Below are 20,046 nucleotides of genomic sequence, written 5' to 3' on the forward strand. Positions count from 1 at the left end.
CAGAATAAGGGAAAAAATTCACGGAGTCACGCACAGGTAATTCCTTGGTAATGCTATTTTAGGATCTGGGTGTTAACAGCAAAGATATTTCTGCTCTAAGAACTTGTTGGAAAATTCTTTGACAGACTCGTGTGCCACCACAGGCAGACGAAATGTAGTATTCCAAAGTGTGTGAATTAAAACAGAATCAATGTGATTGCGTGCATTTGGTTTTAATGGCCTCCTACAAATGTCTTTGAGGATCTGTGCATCTGCTGCGGGCAGTTCCCTTGATGAGAGGGTGGCGTGGAGCCGGTCTTGACATGCTTCCTGTCCCATGTCCAGTTCTGCCACATTGCTCTTCACTCTTCCGTGTCCTCCAAACAGCCAAGTGCACTCACTCACCCAGTGAAGCAATGACATCCCTGCCATGGATGGGGCACGCTTCGCCAGGTGGGGCCTGAGCACGCATCTCCGTCCTCAGCTCCCCATCTCATAGAAGAGATGGTCAGAATCCGTGTGATACGTTCTATTCAGAATCAGCAGTGTCCCAACAAGCACCACTGCTCCCAATCTGATGAACCGAGAGAGACGTCACCTTCGGGTTTTGCTGGAATCATTAACCTGAACCTAATCACCAGGAAATCAATCGAGAAGGCGGGACTTTAAAAAAAATCAGTGCCCTGGGGAAAAAGGGCAACTATCCTAAATTAAAAGAGACCAGAGATATGTCAACCTCATGGACTGTGAAGCTTGAAAGGATTGGGGAAAAAGATCAAGATGTTCAGTGGACAACTGGACTGGGTATAGGTGACAAAACAATGTTCAATTTGCTGGGTCTAATAACAGCCTTACATAGAGTGAACTTACTCTTAGGGGACAGAGACTTACACTTGGGAGTAAAGCATCAAGATGTCCCCAGCTAACTTTTAGATGATCAGCACAAGAGAAGAAAAAAGAATAACGACACAGCACGTTTACAACTGGTGGCCAGTTGACAGGCGTGTGCATGCACACGTGTGTTCACTGTACTGTTCTTCCCGCTGTTCAGTTTGAAATTTGCCAAACTGAAAAAGGAAAAAATTTGCGTACATGTAACGAAGGGTACACTGACAGCATACGGATAGATGTCCAACCATACAAGATTGGTTAAATAGAAATAAATTTACACAATGACGTGGAAAGATCGATGTTTAGCATGATCCAGTTTCTATAAAACACCTACCAAAATGTTAATAATGATCACCATGATGTAGTAGGAATACATTGGCTTAATTCTGCCGATCAGTATTTCTTTAATTATAAATACCATGTATTGTGTAATAAATGAAAAATATAAAAGTGACACTTAAAAGTATGTGGAAACTGGGAGGAGTGGAACAGAAGCAGGGGCACCGATACTTGGGAAAAGCACTGGTGGGCAAGGAAGCCCGAGCAGTTTCTAAGGTTCTGCAGGAGCCGGCCAGGCGGGCAGGCAGGCCGACGAGCATCGCGTACCAAGGCAGGAGGTGGGAAGTCAGTTTGCTCAGTCTGGGACATCGCTACAGCATGGGCTCCTGGGTGGGGCCGCCTGTGGCTCTTGACTCTGGCTGGGATTGTGTCCCAAAGGAGGGCCTTAGCCTGGTTAAGGAACTCGTTGGCAGAGGGTGCTGACAGGATCTTCTGCAGGGGAGACTCAGTCAGATACACTTGGCCTCAGACGCTGGCAGCTATGCAGAGGGTACGCTGAGGGGATGGACGTGGTAGTTACTGGAAGAGCCCATGAGAAAAATGCAGATTTGGGGGTTGGGATAAAGAGGGACAGACTGGAAAGATACCGTGGGAATAAAAATGGCCACACTTGGTCAGACGAAGAAGGCAGCGAGCCTACGGTCTGTCTCAAGTGTCTGGCTTGAGTGCTGCTTGAGCTGCTGCCTCAAATAGGGAATGGAGGAGGATTAGATTGGAGGACAGAATTTCGGTTGAGGTTGAGGACCGTGTTGGATTTGTTTGTGGGTTAGCCCAAGCAAATGACTGATAACCAGCAAGAGCTCAAGAAAAACTCCGGACTGGAGTCACGGGGCTGGAGGGTGAGTTTGTGAAGTGCTTCCCCCCTGCCCCCCACCCCCACACCGTGCTGGTTCCCTCCAGCTGTGAAGTCCCCCATGGAGTTAAGCCCCCAGCCTTAACTCCTGACCTTCAGTTCCCAGGATGGATCCTTCCATGTGTAAGCCTAAAGTGAAGGATGGATCAGAGCTGAGAACTGAGTGAGAAATTACCTACCAGTTGAAATTTTATCAAGTACCGGATTACTTACTGTTTTGATTTTTAACATGGTAGCCAATTAAAAAACAAATGTCAGGGTTCAAAGTTTAAAAATACAATTTACAAACTCAAGTTAGTGCCCTTAAGACATCTAGCTAAACCAGGGAAAGAAGAAAATCTGTGAAAGAAAACAAAGTAGCCAAGGACTTGCCTAGGTTCTCAACAATAAGGTGTGTATCTAGAACTCAGACTTGGGCATCAGGCAAAACTGGGTTCTGGATGGTAGCCTCCACACACCCTTGGCTCAGCCACTTCGCTTGTCTGCACCTGTTTACTGGGTTAAGTGGGGGAGACGAGGGATGTGGTGAAGTGTTGACAATATAACTTAACGCACATACATAATCTGACCCAGTGCCTGGCATGTGGTAAGACTCGAAGAAGTCGAAGTCACAGGACCGGAAGGCAGTGTTTGGAGCAAGTCTGTTTCCAAGTAGCACTGGCCTGGCATATAGCAAGAGGTCAGCCTTGCTTGATGGTCTGCCAAAGCTGCTGTCTTCTACAGGTTGGAGTATTTGAAAGCCCCAGACTCACAATGAATGGAAGTCAACTACTAGTACGTGCCCAGATTACCATGCTGAGGTTACCATGTTCATGTGTTTGTGGAGGGCAAGGGCAACGAGCCCCCAATAAGAGCACTATCTGGCAAAGCAGAGTTGGGGGTTAGTGGGTCAGATGCCCGACAGCCTGACTTGAGTGCCTGTTATCGGGCTATAGGTGTGAGACCCTTGGTTTTCCACTTACAGGAGCTGAATCAGTGCCTACGTCATGCGAATCAGGTTTGTCACCAAAAACCAAGAGTTCTGATGCCTGGACCCCTGGAGTATTTAAGACTTAGACTCAGATGGAGAAGGGAGCTGGAATGGTGGCTGAGAGGACTCTGTTCTGTGACGTGCCAGTTCCCTGAGCACACCTCCTCCAGAACCCCAGCTGTGGCCAACTGTGACAAACCCATGACATAAAGTAGTGCAAGGCTCAGGACAAGAAAGGAAGAGATCTGGGGTCACAGTGAAAATTAAGATGAAAGAAATATATGGGGGAAATTAAGATGGGAGAGAAAAACCAAGATTAGCAACAGCAGAAAGGCTAAGTGGGTACCGAAAAAACACAAGACCGGGGTAAAGATTCAAGAACGTAAGGATTAGGAGTTGGAAAAATAAGCTCTAGAAGATATTTCAGTCTGTAAAACAGATATTGTTGAATTGATATGAATTTTCTTGGATGAGACAATGGTGTTGTGCTGAGGTACAGCAGTGTCATTCTTAGGAGGTGAGTGCTCAGTGTCACTATTTCTGTATGTCTGTCCAATGTTCCAGCAAAATAAAGTACATGTGTGTCTGGAGAAAAAAGCAAACACATGTTGTTGATATTTTAACAACTGGTGAACCTTGGTGAAAGTATGAGGTGATCACTGTAGCAGATTGCAGCTTTCTGTAGGTTTGAAATTTTCCAAGACAAAAAAGGGGAAAACAGCAAGGGATTAACGTTAGATAAAGGGGAGAGGAATAAAACAGAAGCAAGAAACTCGAGAATTAGGAGTTACATAAAATGGGGTGAACAGTAGGAAAGGTTCTATCTGGGGAGTAAGACAGGCTATTGAAAGCTTCAGATCAAAACCAGCCTTGACAAACGAGGGAAAGCTGGAGGGGTTAATCTGGCTCAAAGTAGCCAAGTGGTGTTAGGAGAGAGCTCATGGGCGGGACGGATCTCAAATTCCTACAGGATGGCTGGGCTAAGCAGAGTGCCTCTTGAGCAAGAGGAGGAAGAAGTCCTTGCCTCTTGCCCTAATGACTGGTTCATGGGACCCTGACTGTAGAAAGGGTTCTGTCGGTTACTACTGTTGAGAAAATGCCAGACATCACCCCAGAAGGTACAGGAGGATATTCAGGATGGAGTTTATCTCATTCTCCATCTGAGGACAGTTGCTCGTCCTATTAGTTTGAAGGTGCCTGGAATAACTTCAAAACTGGGATAAAATGCAGATCTCCAGATGCGAATCAGCCAATGTACAGCACGTGGCCCAGTCCCAGCCCACCCCTCTTTCCCATACAACAGATCCTTAAGAATCTGGCAGCACTGCTTCAGGATTGAGATACTGGGAAAATAAGGGGGAAAAAGTTGGGGCAAGGGGGGAGAGACCAGAACCTTCCGGAACATTTACAAAGTGCGCAGAAAAGGAGAGAGGGTCCCATGGGTGGTACTGGATCAAAACCAGTTCTGACAAACTATCATGACTCTTCATTCATGCCGAGGACTGTTTTTGTCCTGTTTTTGGAAATAGGTCTTCTCTCCCACCCCAACTCCCCTGTGTAGCTCCATCTCAGTGTTTTATTAAACATGCCCTCAAAGGCTGAATGGCCAGGTGAAGTCACAGGAGGCACAAGTCAGAAGGCATACAGACAGGGAGACAGCCTCCCTCTGACACCTAGAGGCCAGAGCATGGAAGGCGGGCTGTCCTACCCCAAGCGTGTCTGATAAGTAGGTCATTTTGGCTAACATGGTAAATAGACCAAAATCTCTGTATCAACTGTTTTTCACAGGAACAAATCTGGATATACTTAAAGCCAAATAAATAAGAGTACTATGACAGACCAGAGCTGGCAAAAAAAAAAAAAAATGGCCCCGGGCCCAGTCCCAAATGTTGGTCAATCCCCAGTATGAATTAGGCGCATGAAAAATTGGAAGGAAAAGGAGACGCAATTAATTATCAAACTTTAATTGATAGACTAATCTTACAGGATAAACAATAAGACAGCTAGTCAAGGTTACACTTTAAAAAAAATCCAGCAGCGCATATCTAATAGACTAAATACGTTCATCTCCTCCCAAACAGGCATTTGATTTAAAAACAGAAACCAGAACAGAGCGCACACCACAAGGAAACATGGTACTTACGTATATTGTCAAATAATTCTGCAGAACTCTTTAAGAAAGAAAAGGAAAGAGGTTTTTAGAAATTTAGAAAGCAGTAGAACCACCCAGCCTGGCAGGGAGATGTGCCAGATTTCTGCACTCTGGAGGGCTCCCGACCACCTGTAACTTCAGAGAAGCCATCCGGCCCTACTAGGAAGGAAACGGTCCTCTCCTAACTGGAGAGGACTTCCTCGCAGAGCCTTAAGACAAAGGGACCGTCCTTTTTCCAAGACAACAGGCATGAACACAGCAGCAAGGAGCAAGAGAGAGGTCTCCCTCAGAGGATGGGGTGGAAAGCAGGCCTGCCCTCACACGGCCCTGGCACGTGGAGTCCATCCCTTCCCCTTCTCAGCCCCAGCAAAGCAAGGGTGGGCCAAGTGCGAGAGCCCAGGACGGCTCCTCCAGGCACATGGTTAAAGGAAGAAGAGGAAAGCGAGTCCCTTCCGGATGAAATATGGCAACTTTTCTGAGATGTGGCAAAGTGGCAGAGTTGGTCTCTTTGGCCCTTGTCAGGTAGAGCAGCCGCTAAGGAACCTACTGAGGCCTCAGTGGCCATCGTGTCCGCGAGGGCATCCTTAGTTCAATCCCATCTGCAAAGAGCTAACGCCACTTGCAAAAGGCCCAGCTTCAATTAAAATACTTCACACCAGAGACTTCCAGCAACTCGCAGATCTGCTTTTCTAAGTTCTCTGACCAGACTGACAGAAGCAGAGCTGCGAGGGCCGGAGCCCCGGCAGGAGTGACCTTGTCACTACTTGGCTAAGTGGGCTCAGGGAGGGAAGAGAGGCCTGACGTCTGTCCTCCTGAGGCCACCCGCCTGCAAGTCCTCTGCCACAGGGAGGCAGGGCATGACCCCAGGGAAGGAGCCGCTCCCCTCCAAGAGGGAAGGAGCTGCACAGAAATAATCCTGAGGAAAAATTAACACTGTGATGCCACCTAGGGGGACGAGTACTTCATTTTGCTAACACAGATTTAGTCAGTATACTCTGGACCGTAAACAAGGTTAGGAAGAGACCGCTCACGGGACTGAGTGACAAACCCGTGAATACTGCTGTGACTCAGACACGGATCTAAATCAAATACTTCTCCCAGCGGCTTCTGGAGCTGTCCACCTCTGCTCTCCCGAGTGCTCCCAGCAAGGTCTCCATGCAGACAGGGTCAGGAGCCAGAGCTCAAGATCATTCTAGCAAATTTACTGAGCTCCATAAAGCAATACTCCAACGGCTCTGTATGAAAAGATGTCGTTGACATTATTATTTATATATAGTATCTCGAAGTAAGGAAAAAAGCACCATTTTACTTAAAACAAAAAGGCTCACACAGGCTTTGGTCCTGCCTAGAAATGACAGCAGCCTGAGTGAGAAGCGGTTTGGCCCTTGGGGAGCAGGGAGACAAAGGGACACACGCTCTCACTGGGAAGGAAGGAGGGCAGACGGCATGTGCAGCCACTGAACAGGGCACACGGGAGACCTGGCGGGAAGGGCCTCGGAGAGCAGCACTGTGAGGCCAGTCTGGGGACGGAGACACCGGCTCTGTGGGAACAAAAGTGGGCGTGTGGCCCCGTCAGGACACGTCTCCAGGACAGGGACGCTGGCCAACGAAGAGGGCAGTATTCACACCGAGAGGACCTTCCACTTGCTACATGATCATTTCCTCTGCAGACCCGTCCACCGCAGAGGGAGGCTCTGACAAGTAGCAAAGGAGCCCTTTTCTCCAGGCTCCGCAGGCCAACAAGGACAGAAACACTGCAGCGACTGCTCCTTCTTCAAGAGATGACAAACACGTGGTTTCTTGGATGTGACACTTCACTTAAAATGTACGTATGCCCCCCAAAAAAGCAAGAGTAGATCTCCCTGCTCGGATGCATAACCGGGCACAGGCTATACCGTGAGAAGCACGAGTCTGTCTACATGGGCTGGATGCCTGAACTACAGCTTGGAAGGGAAGGGCGTAGAGTATCATCATTAACTGGCTCACAAGGAATAGTCATCTTAGGCGAACACATGCTAATTACATTTCACAGAATGAGGGGGAACAGCCTAGAATCCAAAATGTGAAGTTTGGAAAATCTCTCGCCAAACCTTACTATGAGAGCCTGCAGCCAGGGAGAGGAGAGTGGCAAAGACAGCCAGCAGAGGAACAGCAAAGAGCACAGAGGGGATCATTCACCAAGAGACTCGCCCTCGTGTCAGAGTCCATCAAGCCATAAGGAGACAACAGAAGCTCACATGTACCAAGAACATAAGGGCTAAAACCAGAAGAAGGTGAGCTAATTCATGAAAGTAACTTATCCCGTTTTCGATGTTTAAATACATCGGCCAACCCACTAGGTCAACAAGTCTTTTGAGAAAGGCAGCATCTCTGGACCTGGGATGAAGGACACTTGAACATAACGCATGAGCAGAAGGACCAAGTGGAGAAGCATAACTGAAATAACTGTTGGACTGCTTAAGAATTTCTCAGAACTCCAAAAGAAAGAAGGATCTGGGCCTGTGGCTGTATGGCTGGAGAAACTGTCTCCCACCCAGCTCCTCCTCAGAGAGGCCTTAGTTGGCCTGGGAGCTGTGGCTTTTGAGCAGCGCATCCCCAGGGCACTCATGCCGGGCTGGGCCTTGAGGCCCAATTGGTGAGGCCGCCAGACAACCATGGCACCAGCAGTGGAACTCCCCAGAGATCAGGGCCCAGTGCAAGAGCTCCCTTCCCTAGACCAAACAGCTCTTCCTCTCCCGCCGCACATTCTCAAGCAGCAGCACGGTGGGAGGGAGGCCAGGAGAGGAAGCATTGATGAGGTACAAAAACAGGAACTGACATCTTTGGGTTTTTAAAACAAAAACTCAAATCTAAGAAGTGAGAACATAAAAAAGGGAAAAGAATTCAATCTGAATCGATAGACAGAAAAATATGGCTTACTAACCCCCCCCTCGTTTTGCATACAATTTTATATGAAAAAGAAAAAACCCAACTCATCACAACGCAGTCCAAATGTTTGCAACCAAAGATTTATGAAAATATTTCAGTTGAAGTCACTTAAAAAAAAAAAAAAGGAAACCAGCAAGCTTTTGATCATTTCTTTTCTAAACAAAATTGGTAGATCTACTCTCAAACGCACTTAAGAGTATTCCACACAACATGTTTGGAATTCAGATTTATTGATTTCCACCGTATCAACTTTAAAAATGATATGAAGCTGACTGCAAGAAAAGGGAACTGGTGATTTTAAGTTAAAATTAAGCTAATGGTGAAAGTACATCACCTCTGGCTTCAGTCACCACATCACCTTAGATTGGATATAGCTTTTTGTTTTTGAACAAAGTCCCAGAACTCTGAAATCCAGGGATGCTGCAGGCCTCTCCCAGCAATGTCCTTCACTTTGGGTCAGTCTCCTGGGCCAGAGGTGAAAGTGCTTTCAAAAATACTGCCACTTCCCCAGCACAGTGTCTTTGATTGCATCCACATATTGAGTTGGGACCCAGTACACCCAGTAGTAAGAGGCTTCCGTGGGGCCCAACTGAAACGCCTGGAAGGGAAAAAGGAAAACCAAGCGGTACTTCAGAGGTCGGGAGACTAAGCAGGCAGCACGACACACACGGGGGAGGGCTGAGAAGTGAATTCTTTACAGGAAGGGGAAAACTGTGCACACGGGGAGCATTCTCCTGTCCAAAAACAAAACAAAAAACCAAAAGGTGGTGGGCAAGTTAAGCATAGCCAATCCTAAAGCAGTGGCTCCCAAACTTGAGTGTGCATCAGAACCATCTGGAAGGCTTGTTAGAACAGACTGGTGGGCTCCACCCCCTCGAGTTTCTGATTCAGGGAGGTCCGGGGCCTGAGAATCTGCATTTCTAACAAGTTCCCAGGTGATGTCATACTACTGATCCAGAGACCAGTCTGACAACCACTGCCCTAGAGAAACTGTCACACATGCACAAGGAGACAGGTCTGAACGTTCAAAGCAGCGCTGTCAGAACTGGGGACAACCCGGGAAAAACCTACATGTCCGTCGGCAAGGGAACGCAAAATTAAAAGTGACATGGTGGCCTGCTCGTATGAATGCGGGATTACTTTTCAAAAGGTACGAACTGGATCTATAGTTAATACAGACAGATCACGATGTCAAACCAAAAACAGCAAGCTGCAGAACGATACATACCATGAGACCGTTTATGAAAACTGAAAAAACACAAAACAGTACTGTATCTCGTCCATGGATTTATAGTAACGTAAAAGTGTAGAGAGCTGGGAAGGATCCCCATGATAAATCATGCTCATGGTCATGGGGGAGGGGGAGACACTGGGGACGTGTTCACTGTTGGTAGGTTTTCTTTTATTTAAAAAAAAAAAAAAGGTTTAAAGCAATTCATAAAATATTTCCAATGATCATTTCTTTGTGACGGATATACGGGTTTGTTACTCTGTTCTTTTCTGCCTTTTAAGACATTTCTCTGAGAACGAAAAGCACAGCCATCCTTCTCTGATGTGAACTATGATACTGTTAATCTAGTGACTGATATGGCATCTAACAAACAAGGGAAGTCCTTTCGCTTACAGGTAAGGATGCCACTTAATGGTGTTTAGTGACGAGAAGGGGCTAGGAGCGCTACTCTCTGCTGGAGAGGACCTGAGAGAGAAACAAGCACTTAAACCGAGTAAGAAGGCATTGACCATCCAAACCAACTTCTGAAAGGTCCGCTCGACTTGTCCGAAATCCCTCTCACCAGGCTGCTTGAAAACCAGGGCTGCAAATGCTACCGGGCAAAATGGGGGCCCAGCTGAAAATACCCAGAATCCGACTTCGTAAATGGAAAAAACAGCTGAGTGAGCAGAACAAATACGTCTGCAATCCTTTAAGGCTGGAGGGCCTGACAGTGACAGTGTCACTCCCAGGTCACCCAGAAGCCCTGTGGCCCAGGGACTGCAACCCCAACCATGGCCTGGCTTCAGTGCCTCGGAGCGGACAGACCCCAACAGGCCAAGAGAGGGGACAGGGCTGACATCCCCCCAGAGCCAGGAGACTTGCCATCTGCCCAGAGACAACTTCTCTAACACCAGAACCCCTTTTTCCTGGGATCTTCCAACACCTCCCTCTGCAGGGGACTTCTGTAAACACCACTGCACAGGTCAAGCCACAGCCGTTCCTCATCTCCGTGACAGGGCTGACACAGCTACAGTGCTGTCGGCTAAAGCTAAAACATCTGCGCCACCTAGTAATGGTTCAGGTCAGGCCCCTGGCATAGTAACTTAAAAGTTCTGGTAACCAAACTTCACTTCTAAAGTGGCCCCTCTTAACAGTGCTGGGAGAATTCAGGGGTTTGCCTGAGCTGCTCCGTTCACTGTATCACTGAATTCTTGGCTTTGTTCTGCATAAACTTGGGGAATGCCTCCAAACGTCATCCCGCGAAAGAAGAGCCTGCTCTCTTTAGAGGAAACTTCCATGCAGAATGATGACCACAGACCCCATCTTATCCACAGAGTCCTCAGCCACCTGATGGCTGCCGCCTGAGAAGAGCAACACCATCACAGAAGGGGACTGCCCAGCGTCTTCACCAATGCCCAGGTTAGTGGGAGATTTTGTCTTATACGTAGGACAAAAGTTAAAATGAAAACCCGCGAGCCAATCCTCCTCTCTGGATTTATTTTCCTGGTCTAAAGACAAAATATTACAAACAAGAGGAAGATAAAGGTATTGAACATGTCCCCTTTAAACTGGTGGGGAGAGGATGCAAAATAAACTGAGGAATAGGTCATAGATTAAGTTCTAGGTAGATCAAGAAAACGTGAGGGTCTTAAACTGCGCGTCTTCTGAACACGGAGTTTGATTCTTCAGTTAAAAAAGCTCAGTTAGAGCTCCATTCCCTGCTAGATGAGCAGAAGTGCAGTGAGAGGCTAACCCACGCCGGGTTACTTACCATCATGTGGTAGTCTTCGTGTCCTTCGATAGGTTCACTGACCACATTTTTAATGGAGCCCATGGGCAATTTCTCAGTCCGCTCTAGTTGAGAGGGATTACAGTGATTACTCAAAGGCCCTCCTGTCCACTCCTGTGACTCAGCAGTCCCTCATCAGGATGGTGGCTTTGGGATCTACTGGAATCTCAAGTCTCCCATGTGCTCTAGGGATGATGGGACAGAGTCTTCTGACCAGCACTCCCAGAGATTTGCTTGGCAGTTGGAAACTTCTCGGGAGCAAACAGGGAACAGGACTCGCAATGACATATTAAAGGTCTCTGGGAGCAGAGACAGTGCTTTCCCGGTGTTATTTTTAAAGTCTGGCAATTTATAAACACCCAAGGATTTCCACTGCAATGTTCTCGCCCGAGCCCAGCAATGGCTAAGGTCTTTGGCACCTGGGGGAGGGACAGTCAAGAGGACCAAGAACAGAGGCAACAACATGCCCCTGTGGCTCGCACAGATAAGGAGTGCTTGGGGGTTTCACACTAGTTTCTGTCCCATTCTCCTCCTCACTTGCCCTCCCACTTCCCCATTCCCTCTCCCAGCCCCCCCAACCCTCCATATACACACACCTGAAGAAGTTCTCCTGAAACATTTACAACACCTTATGATTAACCCTCGAGATATCACTTATCCCAGGAGGCTCAGGAGACATTTTGCAGCAGTTTAAGGGTGGCAGGTAAGAAAGAGGAGGCAGTGAGAGATGCCAGGAGTGAGAGGAGCCTGCAGGAAGTGAGCCAAGTGCCGCAGGGGGGGGCATGGAGGCAGGAGGGGCGGAGTTCCTGCACAAGAACCCACCCCCTAGGAGCAGCAGACACAGCGGGGGACAGGGAGGTTCTCAGCAAAGTTAAATCAAGTTGGAAAAAACTCACTACAGCCTTTGCAGAAAGAAAAAACTGGAAAAGGCAGAATCTGAAAATAGATGAGTTGATGAAACAGATCTAGAATTTAGAGACCTGGGTTCTAATCTGGCTGGTTGACTGGACACATTTTATTTCCATTCTGTGGGCCTTGGGGTCTGAAAAATGGGGGGGTGGGGAGAACGGACGTGAAGACATCCATTCAGGTTTTGACTTTCAGTGGCTCTAAACAGTGAGTGACCCACGGGCAGGACCGGACCAGCAGCTGTCTTCAAGACTGAAACACTTTTAAACGCCAGCCACCTTGAAATGTCCAGAGATTTCACACAAAAAGATAAATTTCTGGCTTCTCTTGAAAAGTCGATCCTGGGCCCACATTCCTAGTGACAGCAATGAGCTCGATCCCACTGGACCCCCCTACGGCCAGGGCACAGGCTCCCCCTGGCGGCTTCGACCACCCACGTCTCCTGCCCGAAGCTCGTCCTTCCCACAGCTGGGCCTGAGGCTGGGAGGACTGCCTGCTACACGGGCTACCCCAGAGAGAGTTTAAGCTGCATGTAGGAGCCCCTGAGCGTCACTCTGGAACGAACTCCATCGACAAAGAGGCCAACCAGCTGCCGGGATGGTCATTCCACAGCAGCTCCTTGCCAGTGGAAAGATGAAACCAGTGGCTGGTAGCCAACTCCCAGAACAAGCTGTCCTGCTGGGAGGCTGCTTATGACACTCAGATGACAAGACTCCCGGGCAAGTGAGGACACTGCCCAACATATATCAATACAGTAGCCTGGGCGAGAGTGAAAACCTCAGTCTTGGTCAACCATGAAAACAGAGGTCTTGGCCATGCTCCTTTAATCAGGCTGGTGAGTAAGGAGGCTTCCGATAGCTCTGAAACCCCCACATACCAAGATTCTTCTAGAGTGCTGCCTTCATGCCAAAACAGGAAAGCAGCTGCTCCTACAAGCTGATATAAAACCTCCAGCACAGGTACAGGGGGTTCTGCTTAGGGCCGCAGGTAGAACGGCCTTCCTACACAACCACCACACATGGAAATGTTCCCCGAGGCACCAACGGGCACCTGCAGACTTAGTCATCATCCAGCCTCCCCAGCCTGCACCTGTCCTCCTAGCCGTCAGGGACCTTTTGCATCAGACTTAGCAACTGCTTCAATCGGACTGCCCGGAAGAGAAAGTGAAAATTGAGGAAGAGGCAGGATTTGGGCAAGTCAACGCAATGGTGGAGAACTAAGCAAAACCAACTGCAAAGTCGTGAACAAGTAAGGATCTGACAGAGGCAGGGAAGCTCACAATGAAAGAAAACCAATGCTGTGACAGGCTCTGCAGGAAGGGAAGGATCTACTAAAGAGGGTCCAGAGACCCTTGGGAAAACTAGGGAAGCCCTTACGTATTCTGCAAAACCTGCTTTTTGACCATGCAGTTAGAGATGAATGGGAAACGAAGAATATACAGCAAGTTATCATAAAACTGTTAGAAAACTCAAGCGTTTTTGGCATTTTGGTCTTTGTTCACCTTAAGAACCAGAGTTACAAACAAGAGAACATGTTTTGACATTCTGAAGGAGAACACACCTCACTCCCCACTGCCCCTCTGATTATTATTTTCCATTAAACTGTGGTCCCATGTTAAGCAGTCACATTAAATGGCCTGTCCCTGAAACCAGGTAACCTCACGTGATGGAACCCCCTAGACTTCTCTTTAGCATTTACCTCGAACACTGAACACCTACAGTGCTGGCCACAAACAGGTGAATTAGGCATGTTCGGTTCCCTCCAGGAATCTAACAGGGGGACAGACAAGTCAGAGAGTAATGAGTGCTCTGGGGCTGTAAACGGAGTGCTCTATGAACAGAAGCGGCAGCAACTCATGTGGAGGGTGGGAGAGGCACCGGGGAAGGCTTCATTAGGAGAGGACATTTGAGTAGGGCCTCAGAAGATGTTATTAATAACAAAGAATGGGAAGTAAGCATTCCAGGTAAGAGCCCAGCAGGAGCAAATACGCAGGGCTGTGCAGAGCGTGGTGGAAAGTGCAGGCTGATGCAGATGAAATCCACAGCGTATTAATAGGGAAAGCAGGGCCGAAGCTTAGATCCAAAATTTGACAATACTGGACACTATGTGTAGGCATGTGAACTTGGCCCGAAAGAGCCAAAGGTTTTTGAGCGCCAGTGAGGGAGATGGGCAGGACAGAACAGAACACAGACCGGGCAGGGAAATAGGTTAACTTGCTTTAACAAACCAAGTTTAAAGATGCTAGGAGTCTTAACTGGCACAATAGAGTGGCAAAAAAAAAGGGTGGGGGGAAACAGAGAATTCTGGAGCATAACTGACACGACTTTGAGCCATCTGGGGGAACGCAAGGTGAGGATAGTCAGAGACAATTCCCAGCCAACAGCAAGCAGCAGCCTGCCCCAGCGGGCACAGGCAGGGGTAGGTGGAGGCAGGCAGAGCACAAACAGGTAAGGGGGATGGGGACAGGTCCACAGTACTAGGAATGCAACTGGTACGGGGACAAACGCTGACCTCCGGGGGCCAGGCAGGTGACATACATGAACAAAGCTGGCTCCACAGGAGGCAAACAGGGCAGTGAGGACTGCGGCTCATCTGAAACTACCACTGGGCTCCAGCCGATCGCTGCCATGTGAGAATGCAGGTCCAGAATAGCTACATCTTTTGATTTTTTTATTTTTTTCAAGAGAAGCCCAAAAACCCCCACACGAGATCAAGTGAAATCTCTTGATTTTTACAGAAAGTGTGTAAACCCAAAAAACCCTGGTCTGTGGATCAGACCTGGCCCTCAGGCCACACATTTGGGACCTCTGGTTTTGGGCACAAGTGAAGAGCCACTGTTGAAGGACTGGCCCTGACAGAAGACTGAAAAGAATGAGGGAAAAAGGTCCAAACAGAAGGTGAGCATCTAAAAGCAAAGACAAAAGCCAGGGGCACGCAAAGCACAGTGAAGAGAGAGAAATCTCAGGAGGAGCACAGTCGCACCCAAGACCGAGCGCCACTGAGGGCCCGCAGCGGCGAGCCGGGAGAAGGCAAGAGCAGGAACCTACCTTTAGTGCCAATCCACAGCTGGTCTTGTTCTAGCTTGAAGGTGAGTCTCACTTTGCCTCCGGACTTATTGTACATGCCGGATAAGGGTACCGTGGGCAGGCGCTCCTAGAGGCACAGGAGCACAGTGAGAGATAGGGACTAGAAAAATGGCATGACAGAGAAGGACAAGGGACAGGATGTGAGGACGTGATCACAGGAACCTCAGGAAGTCAGAAGGCGGGTCTGGTTCGTTTTCAGAACGCTCACAAAGGAGTCTGGCTTACCTGGGCACCCTTAACAGATGGCATCACATCTTCAGGTTTTCCTTTATCCAACACTTTCCTGTGTTGCTATAACATAAGTCAGAAGAAATAACAAATGAAACGGCTGACTCCATTTTAGTCATATTACTTACTACCTTTCTGAAAAAGAGAAAGAAAGCCTTGATGTTTTGGCTCAAAAGCTTTTAACATGTACAGGTTATGGGTCTTTTGACATTAAAGAGCAGGGGCAAGAATGTCACTGATAGAAATCTCCTATATCCATCGTGTCTGAAACAGCAGCCACAAGACATTTGGGGCTATTAAGTACTTGACATGTGGCTAGGACCAAAGAACTGAATTCTCAATTTTAATCAATTTTATGCGGCTGCCGTATTACACATCAGGGTTCTGGAGCAACAAGGGTTTCCAGATTGCTAATTCAAATGAACTCTACTCCCCTCCTCTGACCAAAAAAATTGCCACTGAAAGGAACAAACATCAAGCTAAAGAGAACCGCAAAGGGTGGTTTTCTGCTAGGTACAAAATGACAGCCATTTCTGCCAACTTAACCTCCCAAAGAAACAGATCACACGGCTGGGAACCAGCCTAACTGCCTACAAGGGGCATTGCTCCAACAAATGGAAACTCAGCCTACTGCAGAAGTCTTCCCCGCTGCCCCACCCTCAACCCCAGCTAAACAGAAAGCCTGGAGAGCCACATTTCGAAGAGAAATGCTGATCGCTCTCTAGAATGACATTAAGAAGCCTCTGACCCTGCCCCCCAGGGGGTTTGAGGCAGCTTGCTAAGGGTTCTCATTAGGCTCATGGCTCCCTAAAACAGCTCTTAACCAGCCCAAATGCCCAAGCTTGTTTCCTCTCCACCTGTGGCTTTCTAGGTCATTATTTGCTCCCTATTTGGAAAAGCTGAAAAACAGCCGAGCAGCCAGTGGGTGAAGGGAAACAATTCCACCAAAGTGAAGCACCAGGTGGCCACTTCAAAGCCTCCTTGGCACGGCAGAAACCTCTGGCAGGGATAAATTCAACAGTGCCAGACTGCTAGCAGAGGGTCCCTACACGTATTAGCCCCAGATTCCTCAACAAGCTGATAAAAAGCCAGGAGAATGGGTCCCTCTCATTAGGCCATGTCAGTCCTCATAACCAGCATCAATGAAACAAAGCAGCAGAGATTAACAGCTTAATTCGACTCCTACCTCACAATCACCTTTTGGAAAACCTCTCCCTGTATTGAGGAAAACAGTTTTAAGACTGTTAAGCTACCATTAGTAACTCAAAACCTATGTTTAAGAAGCGTGTAATGCTCCAGGGGTGTGACCAGTGGGAACACTCACTTCTGACGTGCTCACATTTCACAATTTCATAGATGTGGCAGAGGAAGATAGATAAATGGAAAAGAACTCAATTGGTTACATTTTGATCTCATATTTGGGGGTGAAAACGTCCAAGCAAACACCTTTTAAGTGTTAACACAGAGTTATGATTCCTTAGCTAAAACTCCACAGACAGATGTTTTAGATTTTTATAAAGCCCCAAAATCTAGTAAACTTTATAAAAGCAATATAGTTTAAAAATGTTACACATGGGGCACCTAGGTGGCTCAGTCGGTTACGTGTCTGACTGACTCTTGCTTTCAGCTCAGGTCATAATCTCACAATTTGTTGAGTTTGCTGGGCTCTGTGCTCACAGCTTGGAGCCTGGAGCCTGCTTCAAATTCTGTGTTTCCCTCTCTCTCTGCCCCTCCCAAGAGACATGCTCTGCCTCTCTCTCTCTCTCTCAAAATTAAACATTAAAAAAAAGTTTTTTTAATATGTTACACGTTATCCTCTGTAGAATCTGGGGCAGCACCTTGTCACTGAACACATGAATATTTCTATAGCAAAACATGAATATTCACAGTAATTCTGGTTACGTTTTGATACCTGGTCAGATTTTGGAAGCACATATAGAGGAACAGGGATCTGTAACACAAAACTATCTTCTCACGCTATGAGCCACATGCCTTGGTGCGTATGATTACGAAAACTGATCTTGGTTCAGATTAGTCTACTCTACTCAGAACACAGGTTAGGTTGAGACTATTTGTTTTGCTAGGACACTACTAAGAGTGCCTGAGAGGCTCCAGGACAACGACTGGGGTTTGCTGGGTAGCAAGGTTGCAAGTGATGGTTCTTTCAACCAACTCCCTCTACTCTCACTTTTCCTAATTACGAAAAGAATTTTAATGGCTACACTGAGCAGAAGACAAGGCTGGATCTCTCCTATCCAACGCGAGCAACAGAGGAGGTAAAAAAATCAGGCGCCCATTTCACGGACCAGGAGGGAAAAAGCTCAATGCCGGTGTGGTTATGTTCCTAGTCAGCTTGATTTGGCTTCCTGAAAAAGTCAGTTTTAGAGGAACCTCTCTCTGCCGAGTCTGTGCCTATCCAGAAATGGCTTGTTGACTTGGGGGAAGCCACAAACCGAAAAAACAAACGTAAGCACTTGTATAAAATGGGGGGTTAATTCTAACAGTCGCATTTTTCTCTGGCACTGAATAGAGAAGGGAAATCCACAACTGATTCCTTTCGATACCTGGAGCCTGCCTTTCCAAAGGCCTTATCCTAAAGTAAGTAGACTTGAGACACACTGACCCGCCAGATGAGACAAAGTTGCAAATCTCAGGTGGTTGTCACCTCCACTCAACAGCCAGCCGCACCCAACTGCTGCCATAAATTTCCATCATGGGCCCTGTCCAAAAAGGAGCTTATTCTAGGGAGAATATCACCAGCCAACGCTCCAGAAGACAAAGCCTCAAACTTCCCAGGACTAGCAATCACATGACAGACTCACTTTCTGCCTGCAGAGCGGTTCCTTCTTGTTCTCTTCAGCCTTTGCGTCCTGCTGGGCAGCATCTTTGGGTGTGTTTACGGCTAAAACATCATTTATCGTGGAGCCAACCACCATGATCTTGGCTCCGCTGGTCACTTTTATTTCTCTCAATGTCTTATCCTCAGGGACAAGTCCCTTATACATGACTTTTTGCATGGCAGGAGGGAGACCTTGGGAAAAGATAGGAGAAAGTCAAAGGAAGGGATGAAAAATGCACCTGGACCACAGTCATGTGGCAACAGACCTGGAAATGAATACTCCTCCACCACCTTGTGTGCTCAGGCAACTCACAACCTGAGTCTGTTTCCGAAATTCTATAATTGTGATGGCAGTAATTCCTTCTGCATAAACTTGTTTTAAGGATTTAGACATGAAACAGAACATTTAATACAGTATCCCGGTATTCAGTAATTATTCAATTAAGTTCAGCTATCATTCGTTCCAAGTTGTTCCTTAACCCTCTAAACACGCAAATACTAAGTGAAAGACCACAGGTCTCAAAGGTACAGAAATCAGTAAGGATAAAGTTGTTTTTAGAGAACTTACAGGCTTCGTGGAGAAAACTTAAAAAAAAAAAAATCATTTCAGTTGACAAAGTGCTGTAAACAAGACAAAACTGAAAACTAAATAGTATAAGAATCTACAAAGGGGCCAGCAACGTTTCCTAAATTTCCCTTATGAGAATTACCCAAGATATTTGCTAAAAATAAATTTCTGGCCACATTCCAGATACACTGAATCAAACCCTCTAGGGGAAAGGACCTAGGAGCTGTAAATTTAACATGTACCTCAGATGATTTTCATAAGAGAGGTTTCTGGCAACACTGATTGGAAGCAGGGGCCTAAGGGTCAGGCCTGGGCCTGAATCTCAGCTCAGCCACTTTCTAGCTCTATGATTTTGGGTCTCATTTTCCCCATCTGAACGATGGGCATATTAGTACTTACTCCGAAGAACTATTCTAAGCATTGACGGAGCAGATGCAAAGAGGGTGGCCAGCCCTGTGCTTAGCACAGTGCAAGCACTAGGAATCAGCAGGCGCGGTGAGGAAGGCTGGCTGTCGCTGACAGTGCCACGACGATTACCTGTAATCGAGTGAATCTTCTGTTTTAGCTCAGAGCCTGTGCTATCCAGGGGGAACTTCACGTCGTGCTTAGTCTTGTTCCAGATGATCTTCAGGTCCACCAGCTCCTGGCCCGCGCCGCCGCCAGCGTCCTCGCCGTTGCTGACCGAGGCCTGGGCCGCAGGGTCCCCAGGGGGCTGGGCCGGGGCCGGCTGCAAGCTGCCTCGCGCGGCGCAGGAGTCCTCGGCCGCCGCCGCCCCCGCCGCGACTTCGGCCTCCACGCAGTTTAGGGGCAGCGCGGGGGTCTCGGTCGCCACCGTCTCGGCCTCCGTGTCCATGCCAGGTTCCTCCATGCCTGCAAGGGGGTTAGGGGGTGGGCGCTCGCCGCAGGCTGGGCCTGGGACCCAACCATCCTCGGGCGCTGCCGGACCTCCGCTCCCGAGCCAGACTACTCCCCAGCGGACCGGACCGCATCCCTCCCGGAGGCCCGCTTCACCTGGGCCCAACCCGGGGGCCCGCCACCACCGCCACACTCACCATCCGGGGCTCCGGCTGCCGCCATGATGATTGTGTACAACACCCACCACTCCCGCAGAGGCCGCCGGGAAAAGACGAGCTAGCTGAGATTGGCCCCCGCAGCAGCCCCTAATCTCGCACAGCCTGGCCGGAAACAGGTGGACGTTTCTATGGAGACCCGCCTCCTCCGCTTCCCCTGCCCGGCCCCTGCCACGCTTTAGCTTTCAGGACCCGAGGGGGGCGGATCCGGGAAATCGCCCGCTCGATGGGC

The 20,046-nt window shown here is 48.3% G+C and overlaps 1 protein-coding gene across 7 annotated transcripts; it reads right to left on the bottom strand.

Annotated features, from left to right (window-relative positions):
- Positions 1 to 4,975: 4,975 nt before the first annotated feature.
- Positions 4,976 to 19,991, bottom strand: UBFD1 (ubiquitin family domain containing 1). Of its 7 annotated transcripts, none has more exons than XM_040458764.1 (8): positions 19,797 to 19,991; positions 19,282 to 19,614; positions 18,160 to 18,368; positions 15,335 to 15,400; positions 15,071 to 15,176; positions 13,722 to 13,792; positions 11,097 to 11,179; positions 4,976 to 6,419 (listed from the first exon to the last, which is right to left on the bottom strand). In XM_040458764.1, the coding sequence occupies exons 1-7, from the start codon at positions 19,819 to 19,821 to the stop codon at positions 11,099 to 11,101; spliced, it is 891 nt and encodes a 296-aa protein (XP_040314698.1). In that variant the 5' UTR covers positions 19,822 to 19,991; the 3' UTR covers positions 4,976 to 6,419; positions 11,097 to 11,098. The 7 variants fall into 7 exon arrangements, with proteins under 7 accessions (XP_040314698.1, XP_040314700.1, XP_040314695.1 ...); XM_040458762.1 differs by lacking the exon at positions 4,976 to 6,419 and adding an exon at positions 8,598 to 8,710; XM_040458765.1 differs by lacking the exon at positions 4,976 to 6,419 and adding an exon at positions 9,344 to 9,360.
- Positions 19,992 to 20,046: the final 55 nt, after the last annotated feature.

This window comes from Herpailurus yagouaroundi, unplaced genomic scaffold (genome assembly GCF_014898765.1).
Source record: "Herpailurus yagouaroundi ecotype Mexico unplaced genomic scaffold, PumYag 222, whole genome shotgun sequence".
Classification (NCBI taxonomy): Eukaryota; Metazoa; Chordata; class Mammalia; order Carnivora; family Felidae; genus Herpailurus; species Herpailurus yagouaroundi.

Excerpts from the sequence above, each read along its gene's own strand:
- UBFD1 (XM_040458761.1), bottom strand. The coding sequence starts at position 19,821 with ATGGCGGCAGCCGGAGCCCCGGATG. Across the intron at positions 15,177-15,334 it reads CATCTGTTAAGGGTGCCCAG|GAGCGCCTGCCCACGGTACC; the intron begins GTAAGCCAGACT and ends CTGTGCCTCTAG. Across the intron at positions 8,711-11,096 it reads ACGAAGACTACCACATGATG|GCGTTTCAGTTGGGCCCCAC; the intron begins GTAAGTAACCCG and ends TTTCCCTTCCAG.